This window comes from Scophthalmus maximus, chromosome 2, assembly GCF_022379125.1.
Source record: "Scophthalmus maximus strain ysfricsl-2021 chromosome 2, ASM2237912v1, whole genome shotgun sequence".
Lineage (NCBI taxonomy): Eukaryota > Metazoa > Chordata > Actinopteri > Pleuronectiformes > Scophthalmidae > Scophthalmus > Scophthalmus maximus.
Window position 1 is genome coordinate 19,988,960 of NC_061516.1, and position 21,766 is coordinate 20,010,725.

The following is a 21,766-nucleotide window of genomic DNA, read 5'->3' on the forward strand; positions in this document are numbered from 1 at the left end:
AATTTTTAACTGAGCCTCAACTCTGGGATGATTAGATGAATGATGAATTTCTCACAAATTACTAATCCCCAAGGAATGATGGCAGATTGAGCGAAAAGTAATCCAAATAGTAAAATATGTCGAAAAAAATATATCTTTGTAGGTCATTCCTAGTATTAAAGAAGAACAAGAACAGGTATAGTACAAGTACAAGTTTTATCAGCCAAATACACTTTAAAAATCCGAAGTAAGAATACTACATCTTTCCGAGTGTTTACTAATTATATTTACTGAATTATCAGTATGTTATAATTGATACATCAAGGTATGTGTCAGCAACATTTTATGTAGGTGGTTGAACTGGGGGGTAAGTTTGAATACTTTATATGCTGCTGGGCAGTGCATTTCATAATAAAAATTGTAGCAATTACCGATTACCAATTACCGATTACATTGGCCCAATATTATCCTTTCATATCGGTATCGGCCAACATGTTTAGAGACTGACCGATATTATCGGCCCACAGTGCCTTTAAATGTGCATATATGTTTACATTTTAGGGTAAATTAAATGTTTATTTTCTCAATTCAAATTCTATTTATTTGGTTGTAGTTGTAATTTTTTTTCAATGTATAGTTATTTATGATCAAGTTTATGATAAATATCAGGCCTCAATTACACTTCTGTCATGAAGTTTTGATAACGACATCTTAGGAATCATTGACTTAAAAATCATTGATTTAAAAAAATACATATATATATATATATACACACATACATATATATATATACACACACACACACACACACATATATATATATATATATATATTATTCGATGTATCGCATCGGGAAGCTTGTACTCCCTAATATCGATATCGGCCCCCAAAAATCCATATAGGTCAAGAAAATACAGTTATATCATGGTTATAATAACAGAGTTAACAATAACACGCTTCATAAAACATATTTTATCCGGACAAACTGCTGCTGCTGCGTGTTACTGGTGTGTTTGTTTCTATTAGTAAATCTATGGTTTGTTGACAGGCCGGTCTCGACCGATCCAAGATGGCGGCGACGTTCGCACGATAGACTGTACCGCCACTGTGGTCGCGACCCGGTCAGAGGGCAGGAGTCAGCAGTACGACGTTCGGCCACACGGTAAGAAACGCGTCGTTTCGAGTTCTTTACAGACGAACTGCACTTTACAGCGGCGTGCAGCCTCTTTGGTCCGAGGTCACGGGAGGAGCGGTGCCGCCGCCGAGGGGGGGGGGGAGTTGCAGCCGGTTCCGAGCTCCGACCGTCGCTGTTTACGTTAGCTAACCGTGCTAGCTAGCTCGAAACGCCTGTCCCCCTAAAGTTGCCCAACTTCTTCCCTGGCTTGAATGTGTCCCGGCGCGAAGTTGACCTCGTTGACAAACCACACTGTCCATATGTCCGACTGTTACGCGATCGGTTAAACGACCACCACGTCAAACGGCGGAGGAAGTCAACTTGTGCTAGCTTCGCGTGCTAGCTCCCGGGCCACCGTACAGCTTAACACGGGCGACGCACGAGCTGGTGTCAAGTCACGACACGGTAACGTTGGCCGTGTGTACATGCACTCGTGTATCTGATTGTTAAGTGCCTGTAATAAATCCCGCCACCACGACGATCATAACGTTCAGTCTGTGTTGGGACAGTTGTAAATCTATGGTCCTTTTTTCTTTTCATGCTGACTCGTGCGTCGCGTTGTGAAGATGTTCAGGTGTTTCTCTTATTTTGTCCACCTCACTTATGTAAGTCCCGGGCGGGCGGAACCGCACGAGCAGCCTCCAGAACCATCATACACTTCTCTGGACATCATAACTCACGAAGAGACGCCATATCGCGAGACTGTTGTGTTGTTATGCTGCATTGTTTTTAGCTAAGTGACAGTTGCTGAGTGTTCGTTGATCATCATCATTGATGTGATGCTCGTTTTAAAGTGTGCCACCGGGATAATAAGTAACTAACTTTTTAAAAAGAATCAATGCACCAAAAAAAAGGTTAATGATTGTTACGGTCCAAAAGTCATTTGCTGCCTTTGTGTTTTGATTAGCGCTCTCTCTCTCTCTGGAGGTGTGATGCCAAGGTGTAGTTGTATTTGGCGTTTGCCACGTCCACGTGTTTTAAGTGCTACTCCTTCGTAATGATGATCCCACATGTTCTTGTTCTTGCAGGAATGTAAATGTCTGAGGACAGGGAAGCCCAGGAGGATGAGCTGCTCGCCCTAGCAAGCATTTACGATGAGGAGGAGTTCCGCCAAGCCGACTCGGCCCAGGGGGGAGAGATCCAACTCTGCCTGGAGCTTCCTCCCGATTTCAAAATTGTCGTCAAAGGTACAGCTCGTCGGCGGAGATGTGTGAAAGCCACAAAACACATACACAGCTCATTTGCAAACAACGCTTTGATTCTGCAATGACGTCCACTACCGTAGATGATTGGATTAGATGTTGCCCATCACACAGTAATAGGGAGGCGTCTGATCCCTCTCGGATTCTCTACAGTAAGACAGTGACACTTAAACACACAGCCAGAGACTGCGTGGCATTATTTTCAAAAACATCCCTACTATATTTTTTGTGTCTAGAATTTAACCACAATTACTGCAGACGACTTTCATAAAGCCTTTCTCCCATAATCTTGCTAAGATGTATCTGTTAGACACACTCAAATTCGGCATGTGATGGAATGTAATCTTGTCTGTTGCAGGAGGGAAGCAAACTGAATATAATGTCTGCTTCTTACCTCCTCTGGTGCTCAACTTTGAGCTTCCGGCAGACTATCCTTCCACATTATCACCAATCTTCACCCTCAGCTCCAAATGGATGACAAGAGCACAGGTGAGAAATAGGCCCAGGTGTAGGATGATGTGGATTTATTTATTTCATCACTATACAAAAGATTTGGTGTGGGCCTTCATTTTATATAAGATTTATTGTCATTGTCACAGTCTCCATCGTTCATCATTCTCAATACCGGCTCTTTGCCTTTGGTCCATTTTAACCCCTCAGATGAGCTCCCTGTGTAGACGTCTGGACGATCTGTGGGAGGAGAACCAGGGCTGTGTGATTCTTTTCACGTGGATCCAGTTCCTCAAAGAGGAGGCTCTGGACTTTCTGGGCATCCAGTCTCCTCTTGAAGTCATCAGGGGAGGAAGTAAGGCAGGTGGTGGTGAGCGCAGGAAAACAGACCCTGCAGCTACAGGTACAGTATTTTTGTTTTCTTTTGCTTGTACGGATGCATCAACGTTAGCAAAGATAAACCGGATATTTTCTGTAAAAAGGAGATTGTTGTATATTTTGTAATCCTTTCATTAAGAAAGTAAAGCTGAACTGAGAAGTAGGTCAGCACAAGTACGCTGTCCTGTGAAGTACATGATTCCATGGAACATTTATTCACAGTTTTTTAAATAAATGAATTGTTTACCAAAGGATTGCTGGTTACTTAAACTTGTACATTATCAAAACTATAAATCACACTTTTCTTCCCATTAGAAAAATATATTATTTTGCTTTGTATTGTGTTTTTGATGAGGTATCTGTTTGGAACACCGATGTTTTGAAGCTGCAATAGCATGAATAATGAAGCTCCAGAGTCAACTTCATTAAAACACATTTTGTTTGCTTTTTGAAGTTGATTGATGCATTTGCCAATTATGTTCAGCTCTGACACAGTCTGGGAGTCACTCTGAAAACGCAGAGGAGAAGAAAAGAGATGCGAAGAAAGAAAAGTCTGAAGCGCAATCAACGCCGTCTTCTCAACTGGACCCGCGGACAGTTCTGTTGAGGGACCCGCACGCTGACCTCCTACCTCAGCTCCTGGACTTTGACGAGGCGCAGCGCCAGAAGGTGTTTGACAGCAAGGTGTTCTGCTGCGGGATCTGCTTTGTAGAGAAACTGGGCTCCATGTGCCTCTGCTTTAAGGAGTGCCAGCACGTCTACTGCAAGGCCTGCATGACCGAGTACTTCCAGATCCAAATACGGGACGGCAACGTTCAGTGCCTTAATTGCCCTGAACCAAAATGTACCTCCTTAGCCACACCACTGCAGGTAAGATAGATGTCTGTAGTTTCTAGTCACTTTACAATTACAGGGTGAATTCCCACCCTGCAACTTCTAATTGCCTTTTTTTAAGTTTCCCCAACTTTATCATGTCTTGTGAACCGATCGCTCCTCTTCTTCGTTTTCATCTTCCAGGTGAAGCAGTTGGTGGATGATGAGCTGTTCGCCCGCTATGACCGTTTGCTGCTCCAGTCCACACTGGACCTCATGGCCGACGTGGTCTACTGTCCCCGCCAGTCCTGCGGCACCGCCGTCATGGTGGAGCCGGACACAACAATGGGCATTTGCACTGCCTGCCAGTATGCTTTTTGCACACTGTGCAAGCTTGGCTACCACGGCCTCTCCAACTGTAAAATCCCTGCAGGTAAATTTGGTGGAAGGTGGGATTTTTTACGTTGCTACATCTTGCTTCTTGTGGAGTCAAGACATTTTGAGTGGAGGTTTTCAGGTGCTGTAATGTTTGAATTTGACAAGATACCAATAAAGGAATGATTAAATAGTTTTTTTAAAAACTCAAAGAAAAATCAAATGGTACAACATTTGACCAAATCCCAACCCAGCGTCCTCAGTGCTGTCCCTGCTTTGCTTGGTCTTGTGCCACAGAGGAATTGCGGAACCTCCGAGACGAGTACCTGTCTGCCACAGCTGAGGGGAAAAAGTTCCTGGAGCAGCGCTTTGGCAAGAGGGTGATCCAGAAAGCAGTGGAAGAGTCCTTTAGCAGAGACTGGCTCCACGAGAACTGCAAATGCTGCCCACGCTGCGGAACTAATATCCAGGTTCGGCTCCCCCTGCTGGTCACAGTACATTAGAACAGGCTTTGAGCATTGTCACTGCAACAGCATTTATTTTGAATCACTAACAATATACACTGAATGAGAGAAAGGAGTGGGGTGAACACAAAAGTAGCTACGACCTGAATCTTCTCCTGTTGATGCTAATCGTCTCTGTGTCTCTCCAGAAAGTGGACGGCTGTAACAAGATGACCTGTACCTCGTGTAAACAATACTTCTGTTGGCTGTGCATGGGCGTCCTAAGCAGAGTCAACCCGTACAGTCACTTTAACAACCCACATTCACCGTGTTACAACCAGTGAGTGATTGATTCCTCCCCCCGACACTTCTCAACCGCTTTGCAAAGACGGTGGTTGAACGTATGTCCTTTTCTTGCTTGTTGCAGACTCTTCCACGGCGTGGACCTCGATGAAGAAGATGCCTTCTGGAGTGACGAGGAGGACTGACGCCTGTGCCAGTTTCTCACTACCATATCCTCCTTCTGAATGCACTTTAACTCACATAACCGTCACTTCACCTTTCGCTGTCAGGATTTAATACAACTGTGTTCCGTCAGGAATGGGCAAGAACAGTTGTATCATGTTTTCCCTCAAGAGAGAAACAGCTGAGGTCATTCATGTCATTTAAAAAAATGTAAGCTCACGGATACATACTCGGCTGTGACTGGTCGTAAAATATGTCTATCAAACCCTTCAAATTTGACAGTGTGACAGGGCTGAGATTTTATTCCGAAGCTCTAAAATTGGTTGGATTTCTCTTTGTTCCTCCACACAGCTCAACATGCTCTTTTTCTGAACTGGAAACAGTTCATGATATGTTTTGGTGTCCCCACAGGTTTACAATCCTGGAGACACTGACTAAGCTCAGTTTGATGAATTGGAAGTGTTTTGTTTCCATGTAGCTACTCAACTATGCCCTCTGAGAGGTAGAGGGAGAAAGAAGGAAACTCTGCACTCTGCACCCTGCTCGTTCTATCATGTATCTGCCGTCTTTGTCTAACATTATGTCACATGTCCAAAGTATGACATGGCAAATTTTATTCATCAAACAAACTTCAAGGTGGATGATTGAATGATTTTCGTAATCTAACCAACACTGTTATGCAAACAATAATAAAACGACTAAAGCGATGGAGGCAGAACTGCCGATTTGTCATCCTGACAAACTTTCAGAACAGTTTTTTTTTTGGTTTACATCCTAGGCTTTTTTTTTGGTTGACTACCAGAATGGGAAACCCGGATACAGACACGTGTTCTCTGTAGGTTACAATATCAGGCGGGGCTCATCTTTTCCCTGGGATGCAGGGATGTGGTGTTTTTATTTTTCCTGATACAATATCCTTTTTTATGATTTCCTTTCATTTTGAGGTTTACACAAATGTGTTTTTTGCACATCCTATGATAATTGTCAAGAAGGTTAAAAAGAGTAATTCAATACTTTTTGGTTGTAAGGGGTGGTTTCATTAATTTTTTTTTCAGTCTCGTGTCTTAGTCCATACAGAATGTAATATTGGAGGGACAGTGCAGCAAATATTCATGAGTTGGGATACTGGGATTGTGATTATGGTGTGTGTCCGCTAGAAAGTCAACTCATTCAGGGGACTGCCGTGTTAGAAAGGAAATTTCTATTTTAGGAAGCCATCTAGGATTGATTTTGACTAGATTTATTCACACACTCCTTTGAACGAAATGTACATTTAATGTTGCCAAATGTTAGTGTCAAAGGGAGGCCATAGTATCTCGATAATGTCTTATTACAAAATGACTGTTAATTTATTTTCATTTTTCAAATTTGATTACAAGAACAACTATCTAATACAAGCATTTGAGTTTAAATTGAATCATGCATCAAATCTTTTTTTCTTTTCTTCTTTTTTTCGTTGTTGAATAATTTGCTCCTGCTCCGAAAGTGCAGAATACTAAAAGAAATTGATGCTGGTCTGGGCTGTTAAAAGACAATCTCTTGTTCAGTAATGCACGCACAGTAGATTGATTTTCCCATCAACGCAGACCCACTCTCACTTCATGCCTCATATACAGTACAGTTATGTTTGAATGAAGGACTTGCAGAATCCTGTTAAAATGCATTTAACATACTGTTCCTCGAAATAAACCTTACCACTTAACACATTGTCTATTATTCTTTTCCACTTGATCTGAAACTAAAATAAAAGGCACTTTTGGTGCTATTATAGTATTTGCTTTGTCTAACATTACAATCAAAGACCATTTTCCACTCTCACTGGCAGTCTAAAGAGGGCCATTTTTAAAAGGATATTCTATAAATGTACACTACTTTAACGTGTCAACATGTCAAGATTCATTTTTAAGGTTCTAAAAGTAATGCTGTAAGAAGTCCCCCTTTTAAAAAAGCATTATTTTAAGTTTTCCCTCAATTATGAGCAAACGTTTAATCCTGAGATAATTTAGAATGAAAAACAATCTGCTATATTACCAAACTAAGGTAAGTAGAAGAAAGTACATATTGATTTTATAAACATTTGCTCTTTCTAAGTGCTCCAAGTATACTTTCCTTTACAATATCTTGCTACCTGAAACGTGACCCACATTTACCCTGTGGTCCAGAGGTTAAGCTGTGACAGAGAGAGAAACAATGAAACACTAAAGAAACAAAGAGCGCACGTTTGAGCCTGAGACTGAAAAGAGACGACAACATGGTGTAATCCCTTTGGCTAGAGTTGCTGACAGGGGATAACCCTTTAAAATGGCCCCTCTCTCTCCCCTGTCCTGTCCCATCCCCTGACTCGTGCTCTCTGTTCACCCCCCCCCCCCCCCCGTCTTTATCCATACACACTGACTGACCGGCCGGACTGGTACTATGCCCCTAAAGACACCTGCTCTCACAAACACAGGAGAGAGGCACCAGCAGCATCTGACCAGCACAGCGAACTCCACCGACCGTTCAGCCGTCGCCGTTTTCACCTCAGTGAGCCAGCAAAAACAGGACGACACTAGACTTTTTACACAAGTACAAGTAAAAAAAAAAAGGTCAGTTGATTTTGGGATGCAGGCCTGGGGCTTGGATGCTCAATTTGAAGTTCCCAGATCTCACTGTCATGGACGTGTGGTCTGTCGTCAGCCATGTTTTTTTGTAGAGGTGCACTGGACGTACAGGAGAGGCTGTCATGTTTAGTTTTTTTACAATGCTTTGGACCGTCACAGGCCACGCTAACTTCATGACAGCCTTGTGACTCACCGTTTTGTGATTATCTATATGCATTATGTTCATCTGTCAGGGAACAAGCATGTAATGTTGTTTGAGCATTTATAATCTCTGGGTTTTTTTTGGTGTTTAATCTATTACAATATATCTCAATACAGATTCAGTTAATTAAAAGTCCTATAAAATCTTGTCCACAGGGTGTCAATATAACACCATATATACAGTACATTTATGATTAATAACTAAAGAGAATTAAGTGGAGTGCCAAACTAAACTGCATCTTTTTATTTAAAGTATTACTAACTTGTAAAATTCTGCAATGATATAATAATTATAATTATGTGTGACTAAAGATGTTTATAGATGAACAGTACACGTACAACTCAATTTAAAACTCAACATCCAAATCAAATTACTTGTCAAATTACGTTATTACAGTCCAAAGATGGTTTATAATTTAGCTTTTGAAAAAAATAAACCATGTAAAATGTACATTTACATACTTTCAGATCGTCAAACGTAGCAGGTTTCAGATTCTTCGACTGTTTCTCTCCGGTCAGAGACGTTAACTGAAAACCAAACCATCAGACCATCCACCACGCCTGAGCCACCGAGCAGACGCACCATGATTGAGAGTGACAGAGAGCTGTCGGCCATGGTGCAGGAGCTGTGGGACAACGACGTCAACAGACTGAAACCTGGAAAAGACTACAGGATCTCTCTGCAGGTGCACCACACACACACACACACACACACACACACCAGATTCAACCTTTATCTTCCTTACTGGCCCTCAAACATATCTACAATTGAATATGACTTAGAGGCCTTCAATAAATAGCCATAAATCTCATTTTAAGATATTATATACTTGAAGTGAATACAGGCTGTTGACAGTTCACATTGTGCACCGTGAATTTCCCATGAAAACGATTGGTTTACTTTTGTAGCACACAGCAGAAGGTTTTACTGTGTCACCACAGCAAACAGAGCCGTCGCTTTTCATCTGTCAGTCACATTCTTTATTCTCTTCTGTATGAAAAGAGAAAACCTAAGACCTGTTATGAAAGAAAAAGATTTTCTACAGTTAACGTGACGGGAAACAATGGAGATTATGGGAGCAATGGGGTCTTAATCTAAACTGCCACATCTGGTTAGATAGCAGAACCATTTTAGGGGAGCACTGGTCGGTTCTATATAAATATTTAAATTGTAAAAAGGTAGCATTGCATCCACCTCGTACATTCAGCTGTGACGTACATTCAGAGGCTCCTCTATTTGCACGTGAATTTTTTTTTTTTAGGGAAAAACACAAAGCAGGGACCCCACTGTACATAACCTATTTGCACCAGTGTGATTTCAAAGTTTGAGCCTCTCTCTTCCTGCTGCAGGGCAAAGCTGGAGACAGCATGGCCCTCAACGACAACAACGATGGCGCAGGATACCCTCTGTTCACATTTGTCGACGAGAACATCTTCAAAAAGGAGACCTTTTTAGGTAAGCGCAAAAGGGGAGTTGTACGTTGTGAACAACTTTTCCTTTGCTTCTGTGGGAAGAGACAGACACCGACTGGATTCTTCTGGGTGTAACACTCTTACACGACTGCCCTGTCAAAAAACAACAACAACAACATTTGAATTGACAAAATCGCCTCTTACATCCCTCTGCCCCTTTGTGCAGGGTTTGACGCTATCCTCCTTGTCATCTCCCTTTTTTTTTCTTAATCTCCTTATGCCGGATGGGTGGCATGTTGCATAACCACAGAGCATGCAGAGTCCCTCTCTCTCTCTCTCTACCGCTGCGACGATAACTGCTGAGGCACACGTCCCCCTGATGATTTACATTGTGCAGCGTGCACAGGGAAGGTGGTGGCCCGTGTGCAGAGCGCTAGAGGGAGTTGAGTTATGTAACAGTTGGTATTAAGAGTTCAGTCCGAGGATGAAATCCTGTTGGGGGGGGGGGGGGGGGCATAGTCTCTTACAATGTTTCCCTGTCTGACACCGGGTTTAACATTAATTGCAACAGGGATTGTGCTCTTAAATCCAGGCTTATCAAAACATGGTCTCAGGTATGTAAGGCTTAAATTAAGATGAAAAAACATACTTGTGCACTCACCCCCCAATTATTATTAGTCTCCCTACTAATAATAATAATAATAAATTTCATTTATAGAGCACGTTTCATTGCTAAAAGCAATCTCCCAATCTCTATTATTTCTTACTTATATTATATCCTTCTAATAGTTCCAGAAATCTCTGTCCTTCTTTCTGTTTCTATTTCTGTCCTTTGACTTTTCTCGACAACCGCTCATGCGACCAACTTCATACTTGCCGAATGTGTCGCCGGGAGAGCTGGGAAGTGCAGTTTTGACTGTGAGGTGTTTTGGATAAGTGGTTGTCGAGACCTGTCCATGTGGACGGCACTCAAACATTTTGCAGGTTTTGAAAAAGGATTTCTTTTTTTCATTCGTCGTCCGAGCCTGCATAAATTCACCATTTGACGAGTGTGTGTGTTGTTTCTGCAGCCTTCATCTCCCTGCTGGACAACTATGAGAGTGACACCGGCGAGCCAGAAATCGTAACCCCTGAAGAGGTGGCCGAGAACCACAAGTTCCTGGACTCCATCATTCAGACTCCCACCATGAAGGTACCTGTGGGGACTGACTACCTTCCCGTCCTCCTGAGCCTCACAGAGGCCAATGTCTACTTCAAATTCAATGAGAAAGAATGATATTATTATATTAATAATAATTATATGTTGACTATATGTTTTTAATATAGGTTATTGTAAATAGGGTAAGTTAGTTACATTTCATACTAAATTCTTTGTTCGTTTGCAGATAGCCCATAAATACCTGGTCGAGAAGCACCTCTCCCCTGAGGACCCGACAAAATTCAAGGAGCAGCTGTACACGATCTGGTTTGAACTCTATGCGAGGAGGGGATCCAGCAGGTGGGTGGAATCTGGCACATACAGCCAGTTCACCGGTGGAATGTGGCACTCTGATGGTGGCTGTCTCATGCTGAGAAACTGGCTTTCCAGACTGAAGATGTTTATTTTGCAGCATGCTCCTGGATGGAAGCAGCCCACTGCTGAGAGTTATAAGGGTCCCCACCATGAGCTGGTGAAATGACAGATTTTTTAAAACGTATATGTAGTTCTGCCGCGTGTATAAACAACTGAGTGAGACAATAGACAGCGTACAGTCGAGGACATCGGCATGAAAACATATCAGCAAAATGTGTTTTCTGGTGTGACGGGTTGCCTCTCCGTCTCCCCTACAGGCCAGACTCCTCAGGGTTCGAACACGTGTTCGTCGGAGAGACGAGAGGAGGACGCACCGTGATTGGCTTCCACAACTGGATCCAGCTCTACCTGCAGGAGAAGCTGGGACACATTGATTACAAAGGATACAGCGTCAACGCACATTCGCCCCAGGTATTAACTGAGTGGGTTTTAATCAAGATGGTTAAGATAAAAGGCTGAACGAAGCAGTTTACAATGAAAGGAATATCCAACAATAAATTGTACATTATACATCCTCCTGTGTCGCTATCTACCGTCAAATGTTTTAAATTTCCCAGTAACACCACCAGCTGTATGTGACCCACCTCCTCATCCATCCTCCCTTTTTCTCTCATCACCTCCATTCGCCCCAACTTGACTTGCACTCTTTGTGATCGTGCTCTCGTCAATCGTTCTTGCACGCCGATGAGAAATCTCACATTTAGTTGTGGCCAAGTCTGCTCGTCTTGCTTCTTCTTGCTCAGCAGCATTTTATATTATTTTCACAGATCTTCTATGTAGTTTCCAAGCATAATGCAGCATAACGCAAGACAAAGTATTTGCATAGAATACTGGATTCAACGATTATGTTCATATCACCTGATGGCAGCAGGGCAGTTTTACCAAAATCTGTGTCTCCTCATATGTTGTATATGGAATCCCATTTCATTGATGATGCATGATTGAAATGAAAATATTAATTGTGAGTCAACATTTTGAATGTCCAAATTATCCCACACTGACACAAAATTAGGAAATGAGAATGAGATTGTGACTTGCAGAGTAAAACGAAATAGGATATGAGATAATTACAAAAAAATTCAACTTGCAACGTAAAAAAAAGAGATATGATTAACTATAAATAATATGATAATCAAAAATATCAAAAGTTTTAGAAAAGTGAACGATTTTGACTAAGTAAGTCATAATCACGAGCTGATAAATCAAGATGATCAGAAAGTAATAATCATGGGATACTAAGTCAACAGTATGAGATAAAAACTACTGGATACTAAAATCAAAAGGTACATGTAAAGCACCGACAGGACGTCTATGTCTAATTTCTCGAGGCCTAATATGTTATCTTTACTCTCACCTCCTCTGGCCAAGTTCAAATCTCTTCTGTCTTTGTTTGCGACTGTCAATGACACGCTGACACTGTAAACTCACATCCCCTCTCACTGTCTCCTCTCCTCAGCCTGACGAGGACCAAACCCACTGCTGCTCTCTGTCAAACAATCCCACTTGTCTCCCACTTATCCTCTCTTTCATCACCCCCCCCCCCCCCCCCCCCCCCCCCTCGCCCTCTCGCCCTCTCTGCAGCCTGACGAGAACAAACACATCCTGGCGCTACAGTTCAGCTGGAAGAACGGCATAAAGCCCAAGGGCAGCATCTTCATCGGCGTCAGCCCCGAGTTCGAGTTCGCCCTCTACACCCTCTGTTTCCTCACCTCGCCCAACGAGCGTGTCAAAGTCCAGTTCAGCTTCTACGACGTGGAGATCGTTTGCCACCACTACAACCAGAAGCACATAGGCACCACCTACCCGGTGCTCCTCAGGTACCAGCACCCTGCGTAGACCTGACTGGAATTCAAGTTTGCAATATACAGCCCACCTTTTATCCAAACACTTAAGCTTGCACCAAAAATGTCATAGGTATTGTTGTTGCCTTTTTATTTTAGATAAAGTTACAATAAAACCTTACAAGACCCAATTGCATTTGTCTGTGTTTTTATTGCCCAAACCGAGAGTGTAATGAAAGAACATGTGCTCTTAAGAATATGTGATATGTTTGAACATGAGTTTTGACCTCAGTCAGTTTCAGTTCAGACTGGTTGTCCTCTGTGCCAACAATGAAAAGAAAAAATCCAACCCTCAAGTTTGTGCAATTATGTCCTTACCATGTTTGTATACAGATGGATATAATACACATATACTCCATGTCCCTCATAGGAGTAAGTACAAGTGCAGTGTCCTTTTAAATATTTGGTCCAATAATCTCATCACAAGTATTATTTAATGTCCCTGGCTCGGGCTGTGACACAGTGCTGCTGTTTCACCTACTTTCAGAGGGGGGCGGTGGAGGGTTTGTTGTGGCCATTGACGTCAATGACTTGGGCGAGCAAGAGCTGCATCAAGTGGACGAGAGTGCGGAAGAAACAGGTAGGTATTGGTTTCAAAATAAAACCACCGAATACGGATTCAAAATAAAAAGATAAATGACAATGGTTCATACTGAAGGACAATCACTGAACGAATATAATAATAATAATAGTAGAGGCTACCTAACGTATGCACTGCAGTCTAATATATGATAAGCTCTTTTCAGCACCTCTGATAAATGTATCATGAATTACATACAGTTAAGCTAGTTTGTCTTTTAGAGGACCAGAATGTTACTTCACACCCATTATTAAACTCAATACGATGTTGGAGCACTTTAGATATTTAAATATAATCATGATTATGGTTATATCTGTATCTATATAGATATAGATATAGATATCTATATCTATATAGACAGTTACTGCGTTTTGGCCTACGGCTTTAGCTGTGTCGTAATCTCCAATCTGGATTTTATTTTGAAAAGCCGACACGACGCAATGTTTCTTTTATGCTGACTAACAGCGCCTCTTGACAGTGGTGTGAGCAGTCGAGGGAGAGGCAGCTGTTCACTGTGCCGACGCTTGAGTTTACAGTTTGTACTGTTACATAATTTGTCCTTCTTTTTGTTTCTGTTGTCGCCGGACGTCTTGGCAGCGTCGCTTCTCGCCCCCCTGTCGCCGACACCGAGCCGTTCGCCCCGGAATGGCCGAACCGAGCGCCAGATATCAGCAGGTACGACTTCAAGTTAACATCTCGAGACAACACGTTGTAAAAGATTCAACATTTTTTCACGTCGCCAAGCCGGTGAAAAAAAAAAGAAGCTACACCGCCGCGTCGGGTCGTCGTCGTCGTCGTCGTCGCCGCCACCTCCCGTCGATCGGCGGCGTTTCCTCTGGACGCCGAGTGTCTGTCTCACTGTCAACGAGGTCAATTTTCGTCGCCGTCGTTGACGACGGGAGCATCGTTGTTTTCACCGGAAGCTGTTAGCATCGTGGCTAGCACGCCTCTGTGCTAGCGAGCTAGCTCCTTTTAGTTATTGCAATATCAAATCGAGAGTGAGCGTGAACTCCACTTCCTGTTCCGGTTTGACGCCTTTTGATGAACCTGTCGTTGTGTGTCAGTTCCACAAAAGTAATAATTCAGTGTAAAAAATAAATAAATACTGTAAGTACTGCATTACAAATTATACTTAAACGCGAGTATAAAAAATTGGGCAGTATGCTACTGGGACATTGATGTGTAGGTGGTATTTTACTGATCAGAGTTTAAACTACTGGTTGAGCAGTTTAATCTTGAACATAAAAAAACAACAAACCTTGTTTTCCAAAGATGATTCTGTCTTTAATGGTCTCCAGAAAAATCTCAGGCTCCCCATATAAGCGACCAAATGTAAGATTATTTCATCAACCATTGTTTTTGTTTTATTATTGTAAAATTATTATATTAATATTTATTGTCCAATGAAGCAGTCTTCAACAGGCTTTCTGTTTTGAAACAAGAAGCATGTGAAAATAAAAACAAATACTTGATACTGTTTGACTATATGGAAACTAGAACGGCAATGGTTAATGGATTATTAGATTCATAATCAATAACTAAATTAATCGCCAACTAATTTGACAATCGATTAATTGGTTCAGGTAGTTTATATGAAGATTTTTTTTTCGAAATTCTCTGATTTCAGCTTCTTAAATGTGAACGTTTTCTGGTTCCTTTGCTCCTCCGTGACAGTAAATTGAATATCTTTGGTGTGGGGACAAAAACAAAACATCATCTTGGGGTTTTGGGAAACCCGATCAACATTTTTCACAATTTTATGGACTAAACAACTAATCGATTAATCGAGAAAATAATAGATTATAAAAATCATAGTTAGTTGCAGCCCTAATGGAGACAGAAATAAAGACATTTTGCAGATTTGTTTTGTATCAAAAAATCTTTCTAAATTAACGAGTGATCACAGCTGTCACCAGCATAAATGTTGTGGAGTAAAAAGTCCCAATAATTCCCTGTGAAATCTGGATGGAGAGTAGAAGAATATAAAGTGGCATTAAATACAATGTAAATACTCAGTGCATCACTTGTATGTAGTCAGTTTCTCTCTCCTCCGCCGGGTTAACGGTCATGTTTGGACAGCACATGATCCACAGCAGTGGGCGTGTTCGCAGGTCATCTGGCTTAACCTCCAAATCTCCCTGCTGACTTGCTTCACTGTTGGTGGAGCAGACAGCCGCTACGGTTAAGTCCGCTCATGTGGCTGATTGCAGCAATAATTAATGTGCAATCGGCCACATGAGCGGTGTTCTCTGGTGTAAAAGCCAGTTTTGTTCAGTGGGGGACTAGACATGCTGTAAGTTTACTTATTCCTCCCGGTATCAGCTGTACTCTCCCCAAAAACTGTTTGGCGAGAACATAAATAGTGTCATTTTGTGACAAAGAGGTTCCTGGAAACCTTTTTTAGCCTTAGATGGTTTCAGTGTACAAATGGGTCTTTTACATAGGGAAGGAAAAAAACAATATTTACTTGAGTGGACTTTTACACACAGTTGTTATTTTCCTGAGGAACTGAAAGGATTGCTTTATGTTAACACAAGTAAATATTCAGGCAGTGCTCTTTTATTTTTGGGATTGCATAAAGTGTTGCCCCCACCAAAGGGAAAACGAAGGTGTTGTTAACCTGTAATTTACACCTCTGTAAGACCGTTGGTGCAGACTTACTACTTGGTGTTCAGAATCACCTCGGTGGCCTTTCCTGGAAACGTGACAGTGCTGTCTGTGTCTGACGTCAGCGACAAAACCACGATCAGGGTATTTTAATCGATTGGGCCACTAACGTGTTTCCTGCTTTCAACTAGAGAGACTGTAACACACTTAAGTTGCTGCTCATTTCTTCTTTTCAGTGTTCATATATGCTTGAGAAGCTTTGATGTGGGCCCAGTTTCAATTCGTCCTCTCTATCTGATGATGTCAACTTCCTTTGTAATAATCACTTAACTCTAGACAGGCAGTGGGAAGCTCCTTTTTTGTTTAAAATAATCTAATAATCTATAATGGGAAGCAGTCAGTGCTGACAAATATACTTGTAGCCTTAGATAAACCAGGAAGTGTTTTATTATTAATTTTTTTTACCTTTACCTTTACCACAGCTGCCCGACGAGGATGACCCAGAAGAGAGTCCACAGGTAGCGGCTGAAGCTCCACCTCCATACAGCAGCATCGCAGCGGACAATGCTGGTAAGACCGTGACTCCGCCAGATGTTTCTGGTGTTGATGTCATATACAACGGTGGCACATTACATGGTAACTGAGATTGGGAAAAATTGATGCGGTTGAATCAGGAGGCCGGATACCTTAGATGTCTTAAGCAGAAGTATTTATCACTGAAGCTCAATATTGAGGGGATTTGTGGTTCGTACAAAGATTAAAAAAAAAAAAAAAGGTGCCGTGCATGATGTCCCAAAATCCCCTCCCGTTCCCGGTGAGCGTGTTGTATCTAACTCTCAGAATCATGTCGTCAGTAAACAGATGGAATGGCTCCTTCGAATCAGGATGTTTAGACTATAGTTCAAGACTATGACATCCGGAGACAGTGACCTGACCTCCCAAAGATAAGATGACCTCACACAGTGCACCAAGAAGCACAGTCTCTCACACAAGAGAGGGGAAACTTCTACGACAGTAGACCTGACAAACCCCAATTACTTTAACTGTAGTGGATAGTTTGAAGCTCCAAAAGTATAAATAGATGTCTCGCTATCAAAGTACCAAACACACAGAATGCACTTATTCAAGAGCTGATTTATTTTAAAGGCATTTAAGTCAGTTTGTTATATTTATTGATTTATTCACATCCAGTCCTCTTACAGAACAGTAGGGTCTCTTATCTAAAATCAGAGCTGCAACCCATTCATCAATTTACTGATTAGTTGATCAACAGAAAAAGAATTATCCTGATACTCAAATAAATCCTTTTATTTCCCTTTTGAAGCTACAAAATCGAACAGTTTCTCAAATGTGAGAATTCAAGACGTTAATTTGACATATTCACGATGTGAACATCTTTGGGTTGTTGGTTGGACAAAAGAAACCCAGTGAAAACAAAACACCGTGCAATTTTTTATTTACGTTTCTGACATCATGTAGTTAATCTAGCCAGCTTTGTGCCAATCTTATAGTCAGTGGTTGTATCAGTAAGTCGTCTTGTCTCTGCGTTTGTAACTGTGCCTTTTCTTTTATCAGCTTACTTTGACTACAAGGAAGACGGTGCTTTCCCCAAGCCTCCATCGTACAATGTGGCGACGACGCTACCTTCCTATGATGAAGCAGAAAGAACCAAAGCTGAGACTACTGTTCCCCTGGTAACTGGAAGAGTGAGCGTCTCACTTTATTTGTATCTTTTTTTTTTTTGCCAGTTGTAACATTTTCCACATGCGTACACACACACACACACACACACACACACACACACACACACACACACACACACACACACACACACACACACACACACACACACACACACACACTGTAGCTTGTTGCTTAATGACTTTGTGTGTTGTCTGCAAGGCAGGAAGTGCTTAGCGTCCCACCACAGGAAGTTCTGTTGTGGTTTTTTTTACTTGTCTTTGGTGTGTCCTTCACTTATCCGATTGTGTATCTTTGTGTTTTCTGCATGAATTGCTTCCAGCTTTTGTTGCTGGTTTGAGCAACTGCAGTTACTCAAAAACTGATAAAAAAGATAAATAACCCCCCCCCCCCAACTCTTTTAACTTTAATTCAAGGCAGTCTTTCTGCACGTAATGTGCACAATACATGCCTGGTAGCAAACCTTAAAAAATTATTAAAAAAATACTTCTGGCACCATAAACTACCCCGTGTACATCCGGGTTTGCGCCCCCCCCCCCTCAAAATCTGATTGAATATTAATGCAACATTTGAAAGGGGGAGGGAGCCTCAGAATAAAATGGGGGTCTTTTAAAGGTTTACAAAAATGTATTGACTTTAATTCTCTCAAAAAAATATTTAAAAAAGATCAGTAACAGTAACATTAGTGAGACTTGTGTGACAGTGGACTGTGCAGGAGGCTTTTTAGTCCTTCTCGTGGAGTTTTAGTCAATACAACAGACCTGTTGTGATTCATATGGATTTGAACACAATATTAAATGGCAAAAAAATCTGGGGATTAAAGTCCTTACTTTCGGACAGGTTTTTTTAGTGACACAAAAATAAAATTCCCATATTCTTGAAAACGGACAGCTAATCTCTGACCACTGTGATGCATTGCGCCTCACTGCATGTGTTGGTGATGATTGTTGGTGTTGTGTTTCTCTGCCACACACACGCCTGGCGCTCAGCAGCAGCCTCAGCTAAGGGAACGTCCGGAGACTTTTGACGATGTAATTCGCAGTTCACTGGAGGTAAAGTGGGAGGGTGAGAGTGTCTGATGAGAGGAAGTGTGTTTGGTTCCTGGTTTTGGTGTGTGAAGACACAGATGCACATGCAGTGTTTTATGTCTTTCAGTGCCCCCACCTTTCTCGTGTGTTTGTGTATTTGCAGCGCTAGATAGTAGCTAATTGATAGTTAAACGAGATCTACTGGTTGTCCTTCGGTTTAAAGTGGCAGTGACCAGTTATTAAGTGGGCCTGCTTGTGTTTGTGATGTGTCCATTGGTCGGTTGGATGTTTGTGTCGTATGTACTGTCTCCACTCGCAGGTGCTGTGCCTGTGCTTAAATCACATTCACTTTGATCTGACAGTCACTGCATTTGTACTTGTGTCATTTAAATCGTGAAAGACTGTGTGTGATAATGTTTTGCCCCTCTGTCGCTTATTCCGCCACAGGATGAAGACTTTGTGACCAGAGACGACTTTGAAGACACTGATCAGCTGAGGATAGGAAACGACGGCATCTTCATGCTCACTTTCTTCAGTTAGTTACCCAATCTTCTCACCTTTTTTGTAATATTCAGCTCTTCTCTGCCTAGACTTGTACAGAAATTAATATATTCTCTCTCTATATGAGCAACAAATTAGTGAAATTATATAACCTACCTTTTCATGGTTGTTTTCTTTTTCTGTTGACATACCTAACATGTTTTTTTTTCTCCTCCTTCCAGTGGCATTCCTCTTCAACTGGATCGGTTTCTTCCTGTCCTTCTGTTTGACCACGTCCGCAGCCGGCCGCTACGGGGCCATCTCAGGCTTTGGCCTCTCCCTCATCAAATGGATCCTCATCGTCCGGGTAAGAGCGCGCACACACACACACACACACACACACACACACACACACACACGCACACGCACACGCAAAAACATAAAATGTGGTTTTATGTACGCACAAACAAGTCAAAAAGCCCCAAACACCACTGTGGTATTTTAATGTTGCTTCTGTAGTGGCTGGCTTTGTTGGCGCTTAGCTATTTCCTCAAAGATCTCTCGGGAACTCTGCCGTCTTCTTCGTTCCCTTTTAAGAGGCCAAACTCATTTGAGTGAAACCAGCGCGAGCCCTATTTATACTAACCAGTCATTTCTGTCGTTCTGTTGGGTTTTCTAGTTCTCCACATACTTCCCGGGTTACTTTGATGGACAGTACTGGCTGTGGTGGGTGTTCCTGGTTTTGGGTAAGTCGCCGACCTATGTATTTAAATGGATAAATAATAGGGAATTAAATGGTTCCGTTGTGCTTGGTACTGTCTCACTGTCCAATTCCTTTCTTCTTCAGGCTTTCTGCTCTTCCTGCGAGGATTCATCAACTACGCCAGAATCCGCAAGATGGCCGACACCTTCTCCACGCTGCCCCACACCCGAGTCCTCTTCATCTACTGAGCCTGCGAAACTTCAATCTCCGTTCTCTCCTTTCTCTTTCATTGAGGCACACTGTCTGGCTTTATTCAATCGAAACAGGATGAAAGGAAAAAAAAATTTCCCCCCTGCTTGACCTGATTTGGACAATATGTCTATTGTCCCCTTTTCGGTGTAAAATAGTGAACGCTGCGAAATCTGTAAAAAACCTTCAGTTGTTAGTGGTGAACTGTCAAGTGCTATTTGCAAATATGAAGTATGTGGTGTATAAATTAATGCCTTATTTTAACATCTGTCGGTAGCAGCTGCATGTGCTGTCCTCTTGTTTGGCCACCAGGGGGCAGGCTTGTTTGTATCATGTTTAATTTTTCTCACTGGTCTTAAACCTCATGAAGTCATTTGTCCAGAAAACGGTGGTTCTCAGCCCAGTGGTCAGTGTTCTGAGGTTATGGGTTGTTTTCCACTATGCGAGATTAATATATTTGAAGTATCAGTTTTAATGGTTTTTTTAACATTCCTGACTAATACTTTTTGTTGTGAAATAGAATATAAATCACGTAGTAACCAGGCTGAAAGGGGAGAAATCATTAGCTCCTCGGGGATCGGGGGCTAAATAAAGTTGAGGACCATTTGTGAAGGAGATCAGGAGGCCGGGGTTTCCCCCCTTAATCTTATCTTTTCCTCATGTTTTTAAGATTTGTCTATGCACTCACTGTAATGAGGAATGTTCTTTTCTTATTTACCATCCACGTGTTTCAGCTGAAGCACAAAGGAGCCTGTGGGTCACTGCCTTGCTCAAGGGCACAGTGATGGGCCTGGAATTAGCTCAAGTCTGTCACTGGATTCACCTGTGGGGTCAGACGGTTCTGGTCAAACAAACGATTCCAACATCCGATCTTAGTCACTGGCTCCCGATTGGTTTCCATTGAGGGGGGAAAAACAAATTGTACCACCAGATGTGATTTGGAAACCCTGGTCTGTGAAGAACAAAATATTAATTCAGAGCAGAGGCTTTTCTTTTTCTTTTACATAATAATGAAATATGAAGAGTCATTATTTTTATGTTTTGCCCTCATCCTAGTGTCGGTCGAATGATTATTTTTATTGCAAGAATTTTACGTATCTGGCTTGGATCATGTTTGGAATTAAAACTGTAAAAGTCCTTTTTTTTTCGTGACGAGCTGTTAATCAAAAGTAACGGGTTTCCTGTGAAAGTGTCACCTGATACAACGGCCATTTCTGCTTCTGGATGGAGGATACCACTTCCTCTCTCTCTCTCCTCTTTCCTTTTTACTGACTGTTAGAGATTTATTGAACATTTTTCATTTACATAAATCTCTCCGGAGTGGTATTACTTCCAAGATGCCTAAATAGGAGAGTTGTGTGAATTTTGAGAACTAATGCTGCCAGTGGATATTAGACTTTGATCAAGTGTAATTTTGATTCGTCCGGCAGATTTGACTGGACTCGGATAAAAACGTTTAAATTCTCTTGAAGTATTTTAGTGTGGTTGGTGTGTAAAGGATTTTGAAAGTT

General features: G+C 41.9%; 3 protein-coding genes across 9 annotated transcripts; all 3 read left to right on the forward strand.

Annotated features, from left to right (window-relative positions):
- Positions 1-1,007: 1,007 nt before the first annotated feature.
- On the forward strand, positions 1,008-6,981 carry rnf14 (ring finger protein 14). 2 transcript variants are annotated; one of them, XM_035625021.2, is made up of 9 exons: positions 1,008-1,141; positions 2,182-2,340; positions 2,714-2,844; positions 3,016-3,208; positions 3,668-4,053; positions 4,201-4,429; positions 4,669-4,841; positions 5,024-5,154; positions 5,242-6,981. In XM_035625021.2, the coding sequence occupies exons 2-9, from the start codon at positions 2,190-2,192 to the stop codon at positions 5,300-5,302; spliced, it is 1,455 nt and encodes a 484-aa protein (XP_035480914.1). In that variant the 5' UTR covers positions 1,008-1,141; positions 2,182-2,189; the 3' UTR covers positions 5,303-6,981. The 2 variants fall into 2 exon arrangements, with proteins under 2 accessions (XP_035480914.1, XP_035480915.1); XM_035625022.2 differs by lacking the exon at positions 1,008-1,141 and adding an exon at positions 1,418-1,558.
- A 720-nt stretch (positions 6,982-7,701) lies between these two features.
- endou2 (endonuclease, polyU-specific 2) lies at positions 7,702-13,139 on the forward strand. 2 transcript variants are annotated; one of them, XM_035626117.1, is made up of 7 exons: positions 7,702-7,864; positions 8,549-8,766; positions 9,431-9,536; positions 10,564-10,685; positions 10,879-10,991; positions 11,324-11,477; positions 12,648-13,139. In XM_035626117.1, the coding sequence occupies exons 2-7, from the start codon at positions 8,665-8,667 to the stop codon at positions 12,900-12,902; spliced, it is 852 nt and encodes a 283-aa protein (XP_035482010.1). In that variant the 5' UTR covers positions 7,702-7,864; positions 8,549-8,664; the 3' UTR covers positions 12,903-13,139. The 2 variants fall into 2 exon arrangements, with proteins under 2 accessions (XP_035482010.1, XP_047186389.1); XM_047330433.1 differs by having other exon boundaries at positions 8,600-8,766.
- Positions 13,140-13,947: 808 nt separating this feature from the next.
- Positions 13,948-21,392, forward strand: ndfip1l (Nedd4 family interacting protein 1, like). Of its 5 annotated transcripts, none has more exons than XM_035626119.2 (8): positions 13,948-14,162; positions 16,577-16,664; positions 17,670-17,800; positions 18,788-18,847; positions 19,271-19,358; positions 19,546-19,670; positions 19,983-20,049; positions 20,151-21,392. In XM_035626119.2, exons 1-8 carry the CDS (start codon positions 14,133-14,135, stop codon positions 20,252-20,254), a joined length of 693 nt encoding a protein of 230 aa, XP_035482012.1. In that variant the 5' UTR covers positions 13,948-14,132; the 3' UTR covers positions 20,255-21,392. The 5 variants fall into 5 exon arrangements, with proteins under 5 accessions (XP_035482012.1, XP_035482013.1, XP_035482014.1 ...); XM_035626120.2 differs by having other exon boundaries at positions 17,670-17,788; positions 18,785-18,847; XM_035626121.2 differs by having other exon boundaries at positions 17,670-17,788.
- The last annotated feature ends 374 nt before the right edge of the window (positions 21,393-21,766 follow it).